At 34.9% G+C, this 14,328-nt stretch overlaps 1 protein-coding gene across 4 annotated transcripts in view; it reads right to left on the reverse strand.

The window, feature by feature from the left end:
- Positions 1-654: 654 nt before the first annotated feature.
- LOC149224235 (SNF1-related protein kinase regulatory subunit gamma-like PV42b) overlaps positions 655-14,328 on the reverse strand; it is a 95,846-nt gene continuing 82,172 nt past the window's right edge. The window contains exons 2-5 of one of the 4 annotated variants that reach the window (XM_089386041.1): positions 13,777-13,983; positions 2,891-3,033; positions 1,747-1,818; positions 655-1,572 (exon numbers count right to left, since the gene is read on the reverse strand). In XM_089386041.1, coding sequence (XP_089242167.1) covers positions 900-1,572; positions 1,747-1,818; positions 2,891-3,033; positions 13,777-13,983 — 1,095 coding nt within the window. In that variant the 3' untranslated portion in view covers positions 655-899. Of the gene's footprint in view, positions 1,573-1,746; positions 1,819-2,890; positions 3,034-13,776; positions 14,005-14,328 lie in introns of all 4 variants that reach the window. The other 3 variants (XM_089386043.1, XM_089386044.1, XM_089386042.1) reach the window with 3 other exon arrangements.

Genomic DNA, 14,328 nt, shown 5'->3' on the forward strand with positions numbered 1-14,328 from the left:
CACATAAAATTCACGGCGGGCATCTTTACAAATATAGGGACGGAGCTGTTTTCCAGTCTATCGATTGCAGGTTGCTGGTCCGTGGATTGCAGGTTTCCCGTCTGTGATAACAGGTTATTCTTAACATGCCGATCTAGTGAAGAGGATACTATGCAACAAAGGCAGACGCTGCCGAAGATAGAAAGTTAAATCCTAGGGGAACCAAGGTTATGACAGTGCAAATTCTTGATACGTTTTATGTTTTTTTTCAAATATTATGTATTCTGATTTTTCTTTTTCTTTTTTTGGGTAAAACTAACTACCTGTAAGAAAATCTGGATTTGCAGTGATGTTGGGAATATATTATATAGAACACTGGATATGCTAGTAGTTAGTAGTCTGCCAATTTTGTCAAGTTGCAGAATTTTTTGTAAACAAATTTGTAAGTATTGTTGTTTGCCCGATTCCATTTAAAATAAATAAATATCGTGTTGACAAACCTCAATTGCATGGAAATGAAAAGATAAAACAAAACATGAAAAATGACATCAATGAGAGAGTGATAAAGAGATATAGAGCATAAGATTGAAAGATTTTCAAAACTTTTAATGCAAGGTCAAATAAGATTAAAATAATGAATAAAAACCTATCAATATAAACAAACAACTCTAGATATCTAATAAACACAAATACGTGTATATATTTTAAATCTGAACAAATAAAACAGGCCTCGAATGCGTACAGCTGTATGGAACAAAAACCTTTACTCACATTCACAGGAAAACAGTTTAAAAAACCTATATTCACATTCTCATACAGATAGTTTTACAAAAAATTCGGTACGCATCAAGTTACAGGAGCTCACTCGAAAATAAGATGGACACAACAAAATCCTTCATGACTTGTAAATGCATTCAATGTTACTGATGAACAAAGCTGGTTGGTCCTCTACGTGCAACGCTTATAATATCTGTAAGGCTGACAACACCAAGAAGCCATCCATCTTCGTCAGTCACCCACACCCTATGGACTTTGTTGGTGATGGCCACTGCCATGGCAGTTCCCAGAGGTGTCGTGGGATGGATTGTGACAAGAGGCCTCGAGAAGCCCTTCTCAGCCGACATCTTCAGAAATTCTGCAACTGTAATTTCAGGTCTCAAGGACCAGCTTATCTCCTCAACTCCCATTCCCCGGAAACAATTTGCTGACAGGCTTCCCACGAGCTTACCTCCTGATACCCCGAATTGCTGTGATTGAAACGAGTCCATCTCTTCTTCAGGCGAAGTCTCCACCACTCCAAAAGAACTGAATGCAGGTTTCCGATGCATCAATCTCAGTGCACTAGACAATATCATGTTGGAGGGTACAGACAGTGCCATCATGTTTGGATGGAGGAGACCCAGGTCTGTTATTGTTCTCGATACACATGGACCCATTTCGTCTATATGCTCCAGAAGGAAGCTCACCACGTCTGTCTGAGTCAGGAGACGAAACTGGGTCGTTTCATGAGGAGATCGTTCATCGTTATGTCCGTGAATTGGAACAAGAAACCGATGAACTCCTTTTGACATGCATTCCATTCCATCAATTAACCTGCAATCAGAAACAAGAAGACGATTCTAAAAACAAAGCCAGATCTCAAAGGGCTTTCAAAATAAAAACCCCTGCACAGATCCATCTAAACCGATCTGATGTGCACCTGAAGGTTGCAAAGTGCTCAAGTTTCAAACGTGGGCTACTTCTACGACTCAAAGGGGCAAAATGTACCTAGCTTCTTTCAGTGCAATAAACGCAGGTATAGATAGATGCTCATGGAACACCTGTGAGTCATGAGCTTCCCTGGCTCAAAATCAAAACAAAAAACATGCAGATAAGCATTCAGTCCATCCAGTATTTCTACATACATGCACTAAGAGTTGATCGCTTAACGTCACCGCATCTTGGCTGTAAAACATACCTAGCTTCTCTTGGTGTAATACACATGCAAATCCTCCATGGAATTGGAATTACATGTGAGCTTCCCCAGGTCAAAATAACAAATCATGCGGAAGAACATTCAATCCATCTCATAGGTTGGAATTACAATTACACAAGGCAGGGACAATGCGTAGTCTAACTATTCTATGCTTTGGAGTTTTCAGGTCATATCTTTCGGTCAAATTTGCCCAGAATCCAACATAAATTTGTTGGAACCACAATTTTGATCTGTGAACTCTGCACAACCTGAATGGCCCAGGTTTTTTTAAAGTGAAGAATCAATTTACACATTCAAAAAAGAAATTTATCCAACCAATTAAAGTCCAAACCTCCAAAACATATAATAGTTAGGCAACTCCTCTAAAAATTATAATTATATATATATAATCATGAATATGAACATTCAGTCTATCTAATAACTTAAAACTGGAATTCTATATGAGCTATGAGCTACCCAGCACAAAAAAAAAAAAAAAAGAAGAAAAAAAAAAAACCATGCAGATTAACATTCAGTCCACCCAATAGGTTGTTGTCGGCAGCACTTTTGGAGAACAGGAATACTTATGGGCTGAACCGATTGTTAATGTTCATAAGACCCTATCTCACGGAACTATATAAAATCATAAAAGTTTCCTTCTAAAGAAAGAAACTCGCTTTACATGAGGGCTGGCTGTCCACGGGGATCTGTTCTGAGAATAATTACAAGTGAACCATGAACTTCCCAGCTTAAATAAAGAAATCATGCAGATGAACATCCAGTCCATCCAACAGGTTGTAGTATGGAGCTCTTTTAGAGAAAGTTGAATACCCATGGGATGAAAAGAATGTTAATGTTCATAGTGGGGGTGAAAAGAATGTTAATGTTCATAAGGATCTTCATGCCATGGGACTATATAAAAAAATTCAAAAGTTTCCTTCGAAGGAAAAAACTTACTTCACACGGGAACCAGCTGTCCATAGTGCTCTGCTCTCAATCGTTTGTCCAATTAAATCCGACACGGGGGTTTGCAGAGCATTCTCGCAATCATCCAAGTTGTCCCCGATATGCAGTACAACATCGAGCATTAAAACTATTCCCTGCATTCACACAATTGACTGCAAAGTTCAATATGCACCTTCATCGTTGTGTAAAGTTGAATATTAGTCATATTAGCGTGAAATGGAAATCCCCGTTATGATTTAAGCAAGCTTGCAATTAAGAGGCATCAAGCAAGGAGTGCAGATGTGAGATTGCTCTAAACTACCTAGGCTCTTTTGAGCTCCAACTACATGAAGACGACAAAGTCTACAGTACCCTTCACCAAGTGATAAGGTCATTTAACACAATTTAACTCTTGAAATAGACAATTGTAAAAGTTTGTGCAAAACAATATTAAATAGTAAGGAAGCTTCACCTTCACAGCCAAATAACTATATTAACATAAAAATATTTGGTACACCATGCAGAGAGATGGTCATTGTTAGGATCACAACAACCCTCTTTGTTTTTATACAAAAAAAAAAAAAAAAAATCTCTATATGAAATTTTTTTGGTTTCATAAAAAGACCAAATAACTTTGAAAATTAGAGAAAAAACATAAAAAAAAAAAAAAAATTCATAAATCAGAGGTCGGATTCATGTTCTTATGAAGAAATCATTTTTTTCCCGAATTCCTGACTACAAAGACGGGCCAATTCTCAGTCTCCTCGATCATTTTTACCCCGACTTTCCGACCAACCGACTATTCCGACTACCCGACCTTCGATTATCACCCGACCCTTGTGTAGCCGGGGTCAGAAGAGAATAAAACTTTTCAACCAAATAAAAGACCTCCCGACTCGTCGACTCTTTGAATAAAACAATATTTCTTTTCGATTTAAGTGGATTTCGTTTTTTATTGATTGATAATAAATTGATTTGAAATTTGATTTTTTGCCACTTCATGCTTAATTGATTCTTTTCAGATCCCGATAATAAATTTCTCCTACGCTGTCTCGAATTGCGAAAAAACAGTTGGATCATGTAATGCAAAGTTAATGTTCAAATCATATGAATTAATTCACACTCTTTCTGAGTTTTAATATTCATAACTTCCTAGAACATTTTAGTTTGCATGCTATTTCAATCTCTTAGACCTGTTTCGGAGGAATTTGAGTTATAAAAATACAATACCAAGTTGTAGAATTTTTGCGTAAGCTGTAATTATAAAGGATTCTTCATCTTAATTCAGACTTTTATTAGAAATAACTCATACTTTTTTTGAATTTTTGGTTTTCTGTTCACAGACCATAAAATGGGAAAGAAGGGAAAATCCTCAGTAGAAAGACAAGCGGTGGAGCACATAAAAAAAAACTCAAAGAAGTAGAAAATCCACAACGAGAGGAATACAACCTCAACCCATTTCTCATCTTTGACTCCACTTATAAAACGCAGAAAGCAGGTACAATGAAATGGGAAGAGATTTTTGGTTTCTTTGAAGATAGAGAATGGTTAAAAAGTGCAAGGACTTCTCAATCAAAGAATAATCAGTTGGAGGGTATTAGGAGAACAAAATTACACAAGGTAGTTGCTAGGGCCAGAATTTTCCCCTATTATGATATGATTTCATGGATTTTCGCTCATGTGGATATCCCAACCCGAACAATGTTAGACCACAACAAAACTGTTATAGCCTCCTGGAAACCAGAAGTCCTGTCAGCCATCTATAAGCTCAGTCCCTCTGAAATCCAGCTCGATGTTGATTTTCTCAAGAACTTCCAAAACACTATTTTCAAAAAATGCAGGGAAAATTATGACAAGGTGATTGAAGACTGGTTAAGAGAAGAAGATGAAGGGTTTAAGCTTAAGGCTAACAAGGAATATCCCATCTCTATTTTCAAGAAACCCATAAGATTTCTCATCAAAATGTTAACCCGATTATATGGAGAACGAGACTGAGACCCTAAGTACTGTAAAACCAAATGGATTTCAATAATCAATAGCATCCTAAATGATGTGAAGCATATCAATTTGGCTAACATTTTGTCACAAAACATCACAGACGCTTTGAAGTTATCATTAGTGTCTCCTCCCGACTACAAACACATATTCTATATGTTTGTCTTCTTAATAGATATTATTATTGCCTTAGTCCCATTTCCATGGAACTATTCCATTGACCAACAAGCCCCCATTCAAAATTATGCCCCAATCCTTTGGGAGAGCAATTTTGAATTCCATTTTTATGATATTTTCCATTATGTCATGATCCCTTTTTATGAAATCTTGTTTGGTGAAACCCCTCCAAGAATTAGTCAAAGTCTAAAAGAAGACCTAGAGTCCATAGGTGACTGGTTTGTTGAAGAATTATTTTTCTACATAAGAGTATATGGCAATGAGGTTGGTCCTCATCTCTTACCTCGATATATTCTTGAAAGACTTGCTCTAAGGGAAGTGGCAAATCAAGTTGCTTTAAACAGCCAGGTTCGGAAATTAAGCAAATTACAAAAGAAAATTTGGTTTGTGTTTCCAATTAAATTCAGAGAAATAAATATCAGAGACAAGGGACATGGGTTCAAGGAAGCAGAGGAGCTTAAGGATGTTTGGTTGCATTCTCTGCCTCAGTATGATTATGACCCCCATGGAATCATTAGCATTCATTATAAAACAATTAGTTATGTGAAAATATTTGCTCATCAAGAGCCTCCTTTTGATAAGATTTTCATAGCCATTGATGATTTTCAGCAAGCCATTGACAGAGGAAAACTCTTAAATGTTGAAACAAGAGCCCAATTACAAGAATTTAGGGAAAATCTTTTTGAAAGTTTCTTAAGAGAAAAAGGCTTTTGAATTCTTTCGATTTGATTTCAAACAAATTACTTCAGATCCTTCCTCTGTCTCTCAGCAAGAGCAAGGAATTCAAATTGAGAAAATAGAAGATGTTTCTATTACAGGTAAAGAAGCAGAAAGCAATGAAGGAATAAAGAAAAATCAGCATGCTACAATAGAGGTTACAACTACAAAAGTTCCTGAAAGAAAGCAAGAAAACCCAGAAACAATCAAATCAACAGAAAAGAAAACAGTAAGTGAACAAGAGATCATTGTGATCAATTCCCTTGAGGATACAATGTAGGATCAACCAAAAAACATAACAGGTCAAGAAATGAAAATTGATGAGAAGAAGGATAAACAAATATATGATGATATTGTTTCCCAAAGAAATAAAGAGGCAATGCAGCCACAGACAAAGATGGATATTGCTTCCACTACATCTCCCAAGACCTCAATGACACCTATTTCCACTAATATCCCTTGGGATTCTTTTCTGTTCAAACCTGTTTCTAAACTAGAAACAATTCCTGATACCAACCTGTTTCTAACAAAATATTATTTTAATTCTCAAACCAAGTCAGTAGTAAGGAAAACAAAGAAGAGAAAACTTGATTCTATAGAGACTATTTTAGAATTCAGTTGGCAAGCTCAAGGAGATGTAAAAGAGAAGGCCAAAGAATCTTCACAGGCCTTAGGTGCTTTTGTGAATTATAACCAATATCATCTTAATGAGTTAGAAGCTTCATATGAATGCAGTCTACAGAGAATTAAAGTGTTGGAGAAGCAGTTAGAGAAGAACGAGTTATTTACTGAAGAAATTTTGACAAAAATACTCTACAATTCTTATCCAAGGCTTTGCAGTAGAGAGAGAGAATCTACAAAATCGATTTCAAATGGAAATGAAGTCAAAACATGAGCAACATGTTTAGGAATTAAAACAAGCTCATGAAAATGAAACTCGCATTTTGAAGGAGGAGGCTGAAAGCAACATTGATGTCATGACTATAGTTTTGAAAGAGCAAATTGATTCTCTTCAAAGTCAACTCAATCATAATCAGGGGGAAACATAGAGTCTAGAGGTTTTCAAAGAATAAGTATTTTAAATTTGTCTCATTTTGAGGAAGGATAAATCAAAATTCTACAAACAAATGGATAAAATCTCAAGATTTTATCAAAAGATTATAAATTTGAATGAAATAATTGATTCCTTGGTGGAGGAAGAAATATACATTAAAAATAGATTTTTGTCTATTCTTTACTGGGAGCAAGAATTCGAATCAGATGAAATTCCTAAAGTGTCCAAGATAGATGGAAGATTAATGCTTGCATCTTGAACCGTACAGAAATAGAGGCCACAGAAATCAGAGAATGGGCTAAAAATACCCAAGAACAATGCTTAACGATATGGGAGAAAGGCACTGATTTTATTGAAGAATTTGATCTTTTAGGTTCCAAGCCAGTGAAAGAAGTTGTTTCAGGAGAATTGAAATAGTTAGCAAAGACCTCGCCATCAAATATCAAAGAGGGATTAATGGGATCAAAATTTAGACACAAAAAACTTTCCAGAAGTTTCTACAGTTCCCTTTTGAGCAAATTAAGCTCATTTCTAAATTTGGAAATAAATATCAGAAAAGAAAGAAAATGATCCAAAGTTTGGTTGCAAATTCCCAAGTCAGCACATATTAGTTCCATTCGATTCACTTCTCAGTAGTTTCCCAGGTTTATTCACAATGGGTAAAACATATCCAAATTCATGCACCTCATCTATTGTTGAACCTAAAAGAAGAAGATTTTGAAGACAAGGAGTTACTTTCTTTTCAAGGAAATATCGACTGAACAATGACATAATATTTATTTTTGGAAGCAATACTTTACTTTAAGAAAATCTTTTTGATTTTCTTGTTTTCAAAGACTTATCTTATTTGTTGAAACATATCCTATTTTTTTCAAGTATTTATAGAACCTCTTACGTTGGTGTAAGGGGTCGAGAAATTGTGAAGACTCAAGACTTGCATTTTTGAATCAATTTTGAAGTTACAACTCTTTTGAAGACCAGTTTCAGATTTAATGTGTTGTGAGCTATGAGATTAATGTCTGGACATCTTTTTAATTCCTTAATGGATGCTTCTGGTATTACTCTTTAACTTGTGCATATTTATTTCTAAATGAATATTTAGTATTTTGTTTAAACATTTCTTTGGATATGTTACACATTTCTTTGGATATGTTACAGTTTATATCTATTATCAACAGAAGTTATGAAATGTTAACTTTTTGTTATATTCATGTCTAATGATTGAAATTTTATATTCAAAAGATAGAATCTGAATTGCTTTTGTTTTCAAGAGTTTTCCTTCATACTTCTTTTAGTTAATGCATGCATATTTATTCCAAAAAACATATAAAAATTAGTTTGAATAGGATGAAAACTAAATTGAATATCTTTTTTGAGTTTTCTGTATAAAAACTCTCCAAAAACTTACCAAAAACTTATTTGTGTGGTTAGTTGGACTCAAAATCCAGTCGGATTTAAGCAAACATGATATTTCACATGGTTTATTATGTTCGAATGAATCCTTTACCCCCTGTTGTTAAAATTGGTCCCATTCAACCAACAATTTGTTTATATTTTGTAGATAATTGTAAATATTAGAATATGTCATATATTTTCCCTAGATTAATTGTTTTTAAATTATTTTAGCCTAAGTTAGTACAAGCAATTGGGCCTTAGTATCGAAGAGTATATGCCCATCTAAACAAAAAAGGGTCCAATTGGGACTCTGATCGGGCAAATACTCACTCGTTGCAAGAGGATTTCGTCCACCTATCAACACATTCTTATGCATTGCATTCAGGGGGATATTTAGGCATACAAGAACCAAATTTCAGCATGGATTTTTAAGTAAATTGATGATATTTCAATGCCAACAAGCTTTCCTACTTTCCCAAAATGGAAATTACATTTGTAGAAGGAACACACTAAAGTTCAACTTAGTGTACAGAAAAAATAATTAAAGTATAAAACAATGTTATTAGAACCAAATTGGTTGACCCCTCAAACCGGGAACCAGTGAGAAGCAAACCAGAAGTGGAAAAAAGTCGGACCAAAAACCCAATCAATCAAAAAATACATAAAATATTCACACATACACACACGCATCCATATGAATCTGAACAATTGATATGCCAAAATTCTTATTTATATAGCAAGTAAAAGTGCATATAAGAAAAATAACACTTTGAACCAAAAATACATCGACAAAGAGGCTTTAGATGGCCCCTAGTGTCAAAAAAATGTTACAACAAATACCTACATATCATCAAAATCATTGCATATATTGTGATCCTCGTCATCAATATCACCCTCTAACCATTAAAATAAGATAGAAAAAGCATGTGTTACCAGATCCAAGGGGACTTCATGTTGGATCCACGGATTTGTGTTTCGAATACAAATACAGATATAGATCCACCAAGATCCACATAGGATCTGCTACATAGACGAATCCTTCAAACGCGGAAATGAATCAATGCTACTGAAATGTATCTTGTACCAATTACCCTTAACAAACCGAGTCCCAAGCAAATAACATTATAGTTTTTGGTTTTTTTTTTTAATTTTTCTAAGGGTATTTGCCACCAGTTTGAAACCCTAAACAACAAATATTATATTTGGGATTTTAATTGGATTATTTATTAGTAATTTGTAGGTTGTATAGTTGTATAAGTTATTAATTATCTACAGGTTGTATAGCACATGATAATACTAACAGGAAAAGTTTGACACATCAAAATTTGAATCTTCAATTTTTGATAATGCTAACAAGAAAGCTTGGAGACATTACATAGATAATAATATATATTGTACAAAGGATGGTTGTTCCATTAGTAATTTAATTAGATCAATCCCATCCAACTCTAAGTGAAGAGTCCTCTTAGAACAATATGCTACATAGACTTAGTATGTTCTCAAACAATGTACAATATTCATTTACCTTTGTAACTAGATGGGAATTTTTTTATTTTAAGCCAAATTTCAAGGAATATGATAGGTTGATTATGATATAGAGTTGAAATATTGAAATGATGAGCATATAGACCCATTTGGGAGATGCAGTTAGACTGACTCTACATCATCATATCAATAGAGTGATCATTTATGGGACACACAATTTTGTATTTATAGTTATCCTTTTTGTATAAAGCGTGACGCATCATGATTTTGGTATTTAGATTCACAAATTCTATGATGATTTTAGTTCTAATGTTATAATTCATGAATGGTTTTGATTTTTAACTTTGAATATGTTTTTTAAAATTTGAAAAATATTTTTGTATTTTTTGTACATGGCATTTTCCCACTGTATCAGAATCCTAGCTTTTCAAAAATCTGGTTGATTTGTATTCGAATCCAAATCCGGATTAGTATTTGCTTATGTTTCCTAGTAACTTAGGGAAAGTCTTAACATCTCAATCCATATTTTGTTTGAGTGATGGGTATAATTTTCTTAGGGTCATGATAGAGGAGTTTAACAATTGATCAAGTGCTCAATATTTAGCTCAAAAATTAAAGTTCTCAGAATGGCTCGAAACCTGAACAACCGTGTCTGTATTGGAAAAACAATCCTAATGCAACTCGTTTCATCGAAAACGGAGTTCGTATGAGAAAGTTATTGTTATTGTGTTCTGATCGCTTTGCTAAACAAGCGAAATTTGCAAAAAAAATGCCTAGTCACTGCACAGTCAACAGTCCATACTGCTGACATGGCAGGTGACTAGGCATGGTCAACATTGGTCAATGGAGAATCAAGGATCGACAAGTGGCATTATCTTGTTGGATTGTATAGTGGTTTGTTGGCGCATTTTTATTGGTTCATTTTTGGACCAATGGAAGAATGCCACGTGGCAAGCCCGGAGTCTGCCATGTGGCACCTCCCAAAGGTCGGATTGGAGGTCTAACTGTGGAGCAAAATTTATTGGCAGTAGTCGGGGTCGAACCCATGACCTTCCGCATACAGACCATACGCCTTACCAACTATGCTACCAGGTAGTTCTTACCCTATCTATTCTCCGCATATATTTAAGTTGTAATCGTTTGGAGGTTGGCGCTTAGGGGAGGGCCAGCCCGCAGGCCAACCCTCCCCCAATTTGAACATAATATATATAACTGCAAACGGTAATGTTAACTCCGACAGGCTCCAACCATGCAACACTCCAACAATTAGCATGTGAATGATACATAACCTCGGCAGTCAAGGTAATAGACTCCTAAAAAACCGCGACATTAACTCGCATGTGAACACCGCAACCTCAAACTGTTAGTTAACTCTGACGGTTCCACTCCAACATTCAATGCGAGATAACTGTTACATGTGACCAGGTCTATTAAGTTGCCGGAGGTTATGGGTTGTTTAGCGCCTTTGAAGCTAAGTCTAGTGCTTTCCTTCTATCTTTGAAGCTTATTGAGAGTCTTTTTATGCATTATTGTGGCATTTGATGATAGCATTTCTTTCTTGTGATCTCTTCAAATTATCATGAGGAGATTCATTCTTCCTAAACACTAAGTCTCTGTTGCATCTTCTGCTCAAATCAGAATTTATTCCACAGTTCAAACGTGGCTCCTAAAGTGCATCCTCATCTATCACTGCCTATCTTTTGTTGTGTTTGTATCATTTTTCACTTGTTTTAACTGCTACATCACCTAAGTGGAGGATATCTTAATTTGCACTCTTACTAACATCATTGTCTCTATTGTTTCATTGAGTGATCTTATGGTGCTTTACTAATTGCTATTGGCATTTTGTGATCTTGTGCTGAAAGGTGATAAATTGTGATCTTAATTGGTTTGCATCTTAGCATCATTGAAGCAACTTAGCATAATTATCTCATTGAGGCAATCTAACATTTGTTGGCATTTGCACCCTCATTCTAAGCTTTCATCTAGTATATCATAGATCTATGTGCATTCCTAACTTGCTTGCATTTATCTTATATTTGTCACTGATTCTTGTCTTATAATGCTAACATCTCTTTAAAGTGAAGGTACTTTTATTGCAAGTTATCTTTTGCTCATACATCGCTTTTTCATCTTATGCTAACTTTTTCTTGCAGCATTGTTTATCATATGATCATTATTATGCAAGTATTTTTTAATTCACTTGGGCATTTAAGGCACTAGTCTCTCCTTGATCTAATTGAATCTATCTTCTTGTGTTCTACAATTTTGCTTGCCATCTAATTTTAACTCAAATTACCAAGATAACCAATTACATCTCCTAGACTTGTTGTTTCCAACAAATTTCCTATTTGATTTCCACCTTTAGGGACTAACCCCCTTAGCTTGCCTAGGAGATAGCTTAAACGGAGTGAATAGGGATCAGAGTGACAACCCCTACTCTAAGTGTTGCGCCTTCAAAGTGTTATCTTATGGGGATGGAAACATCTCCCACACCAGGTTATACAACTCAGGTGACAACATGATGCATCTTTGATCATTTAATTTAACTCCAAGAACTTAACTTATCTAGCTTTAGAATAGTTGAGCCTTAGTTATTTTTGTAGGGTCCACGCCCCTTGGCTTCACTAGGAATTAGCCTAGATGGAGGAGTTGAGATTTGAGTGACAACAATTCAATTTGAAACTTGCCCCCAAGGCCACACCAAGTGGAGTTAAATATTTTATTCATGATAATAATCCCAGGTGTGGATACAAGCGGTAACACCTCCAATTTATTCAGATGTTCTGTGGGGTTTCTTTGATTAAGCAAGCCAAAGGGATTCTCGCAGCTGTGGAGTTGGGGTGGTGCTTTTTAAAAATACCTCTCATTATTTTCATTTTTACTATGCTCCAGGTAGGGGCACCAATATCAAAGAAGAATTCTATGCTTTATGGACTCTCTTGCACTTTGCAATCAACCAAGGCATAAATAAACTACAGGTGATAGGTGATTCGATAATTGTGATAGACTGGGCATGTAACAAAATAGTGGTTGAAAATGCTGTTATTGGTCACCTTGTTCAGGACATTTGAAGATCCATGCAATCAGTGGATCTCATTCAGGCATGTATACAGAGATTTAAACAAGAATATCAACAAGCTGTAAAAGGAGGTCTTGTCTCTGCGTCCAGGTTCATTTGGCTCGAACAGATACAGGGAAGGACAGGAACAGGAAGCAATGGAATCTCATTTTTAATCTTCTTTGTGATGTCAGTTCAAATCTTGTTTTTGTACAGTTATGGTTGAAGTTATGTCTCTATGGTCAATTCTCAGTAATGAAAACTCTGCAGTTATACAAAGTAAAGTTCATGGTATCTGTCATAAGTGAAGGTGCAGTCATTTTCTGTTGATTGTACAGTTTTTATATGGATCACATGGTTTTAAGAGCACAGTCCTTGGTCAGGTAGAAGAGGAGACACATATCCAAGTTTTTTTTTTAACAGACCTATGGACATCTTATGGACAGAAACATGTATAATCAGACATGATTATAAATATTTTTTTCTTTGGATAAAAATAGATTGATGTATATATATATATATATATATATATATATATATATATATATATATATATATATATATATATATATATATATATCAAGATTGAGGCTAAGGCAGATATGTTGGCTCTCCTAACCTATGGTATGGATCACCTGTCTAATCTGCCCTGGCCCAATGATGAATACATTTTGATGCATAATATTTTGTACCTCGTGTCATAAAGTACTATAAGATGCATTTTCCAAAAAATAATAAATAAATATATCTATTCAAGGCTATCTAGGTTTAAGCTTGAAAAGAAACAAATTTTGAAAAATGCCTATGCTCAATATAAATTCAAAGACATCGCACAAGTAGTTTATGTGAAGGAAATTGCACAATGATCAATTCAAGAAATTGTTCTTTGGTCTATATCCTCACATTAACCACGTGCAATACCAAAACCAAGGAGAATTTAAATGTTCTACATTTAATCAGAACTTAAACCATTAATAAACTATTTCCATATATTACAAAAAGGTGGAGTCTTACTATATAATGTGAACTGCCCTGAAAAAAAGTTGTTCCCTCCACTGATGCTCGTTGTCCAGGACTAGCGGCTACTGGTATAGCTGTGATTTCATTTTCAGCCATTATTTTGAGAACCTTTTCTACGGTTGCATCTTTTGGTGCAAAGATCAAGAACCTTTTGTTTGCCACAAGATCACCTATATATGTTCTCTCTAGAACCCCAGCCATCTATTGTGCTCAAGTGATTTTCTTAAGCAGTTAAAGTCAAATATAAATATCTTAGTTAAAAAGTCAAAAAGACTTTAAAGAAAGTTTAGAGGCGTGCAAATAAAACATAAACATCCTAATCCAAAATCCTTTTTCCTTTAATTTTCAGTGAGATAATCTAAGCAAGACTTTTAAGGTAATCAGACTAAAAATGAGCATCCTAGTCAAACGTTATATTATTTCAAACTCAAAATGACTTAACCAAACTTTTGCTGGAGAATGTAAAATAGTTATTTCATAGATGCATACCAAGATATTTTGCCTTTCGTTATATCATTGCTTGTGGCTTGCCAAAAGACGAGCTAG

The sequence above is a fragment of the Pinus tabuliformis genome, chromosome Q, assembly GCF_031772625.1.
Source record: "Pinus tabuliformis cultivar Carrire ecotype Pingquan chromosome Q, CPIR1, whole genome shotgun sequence".
Taxonomy (NCBI): domain Eukaryota; kingdom Viridiplantae; phylum Streptophyta; class Pinopsida; order Pinales; family Pinaceae; genus Pinus; species Pinus tabuliformis.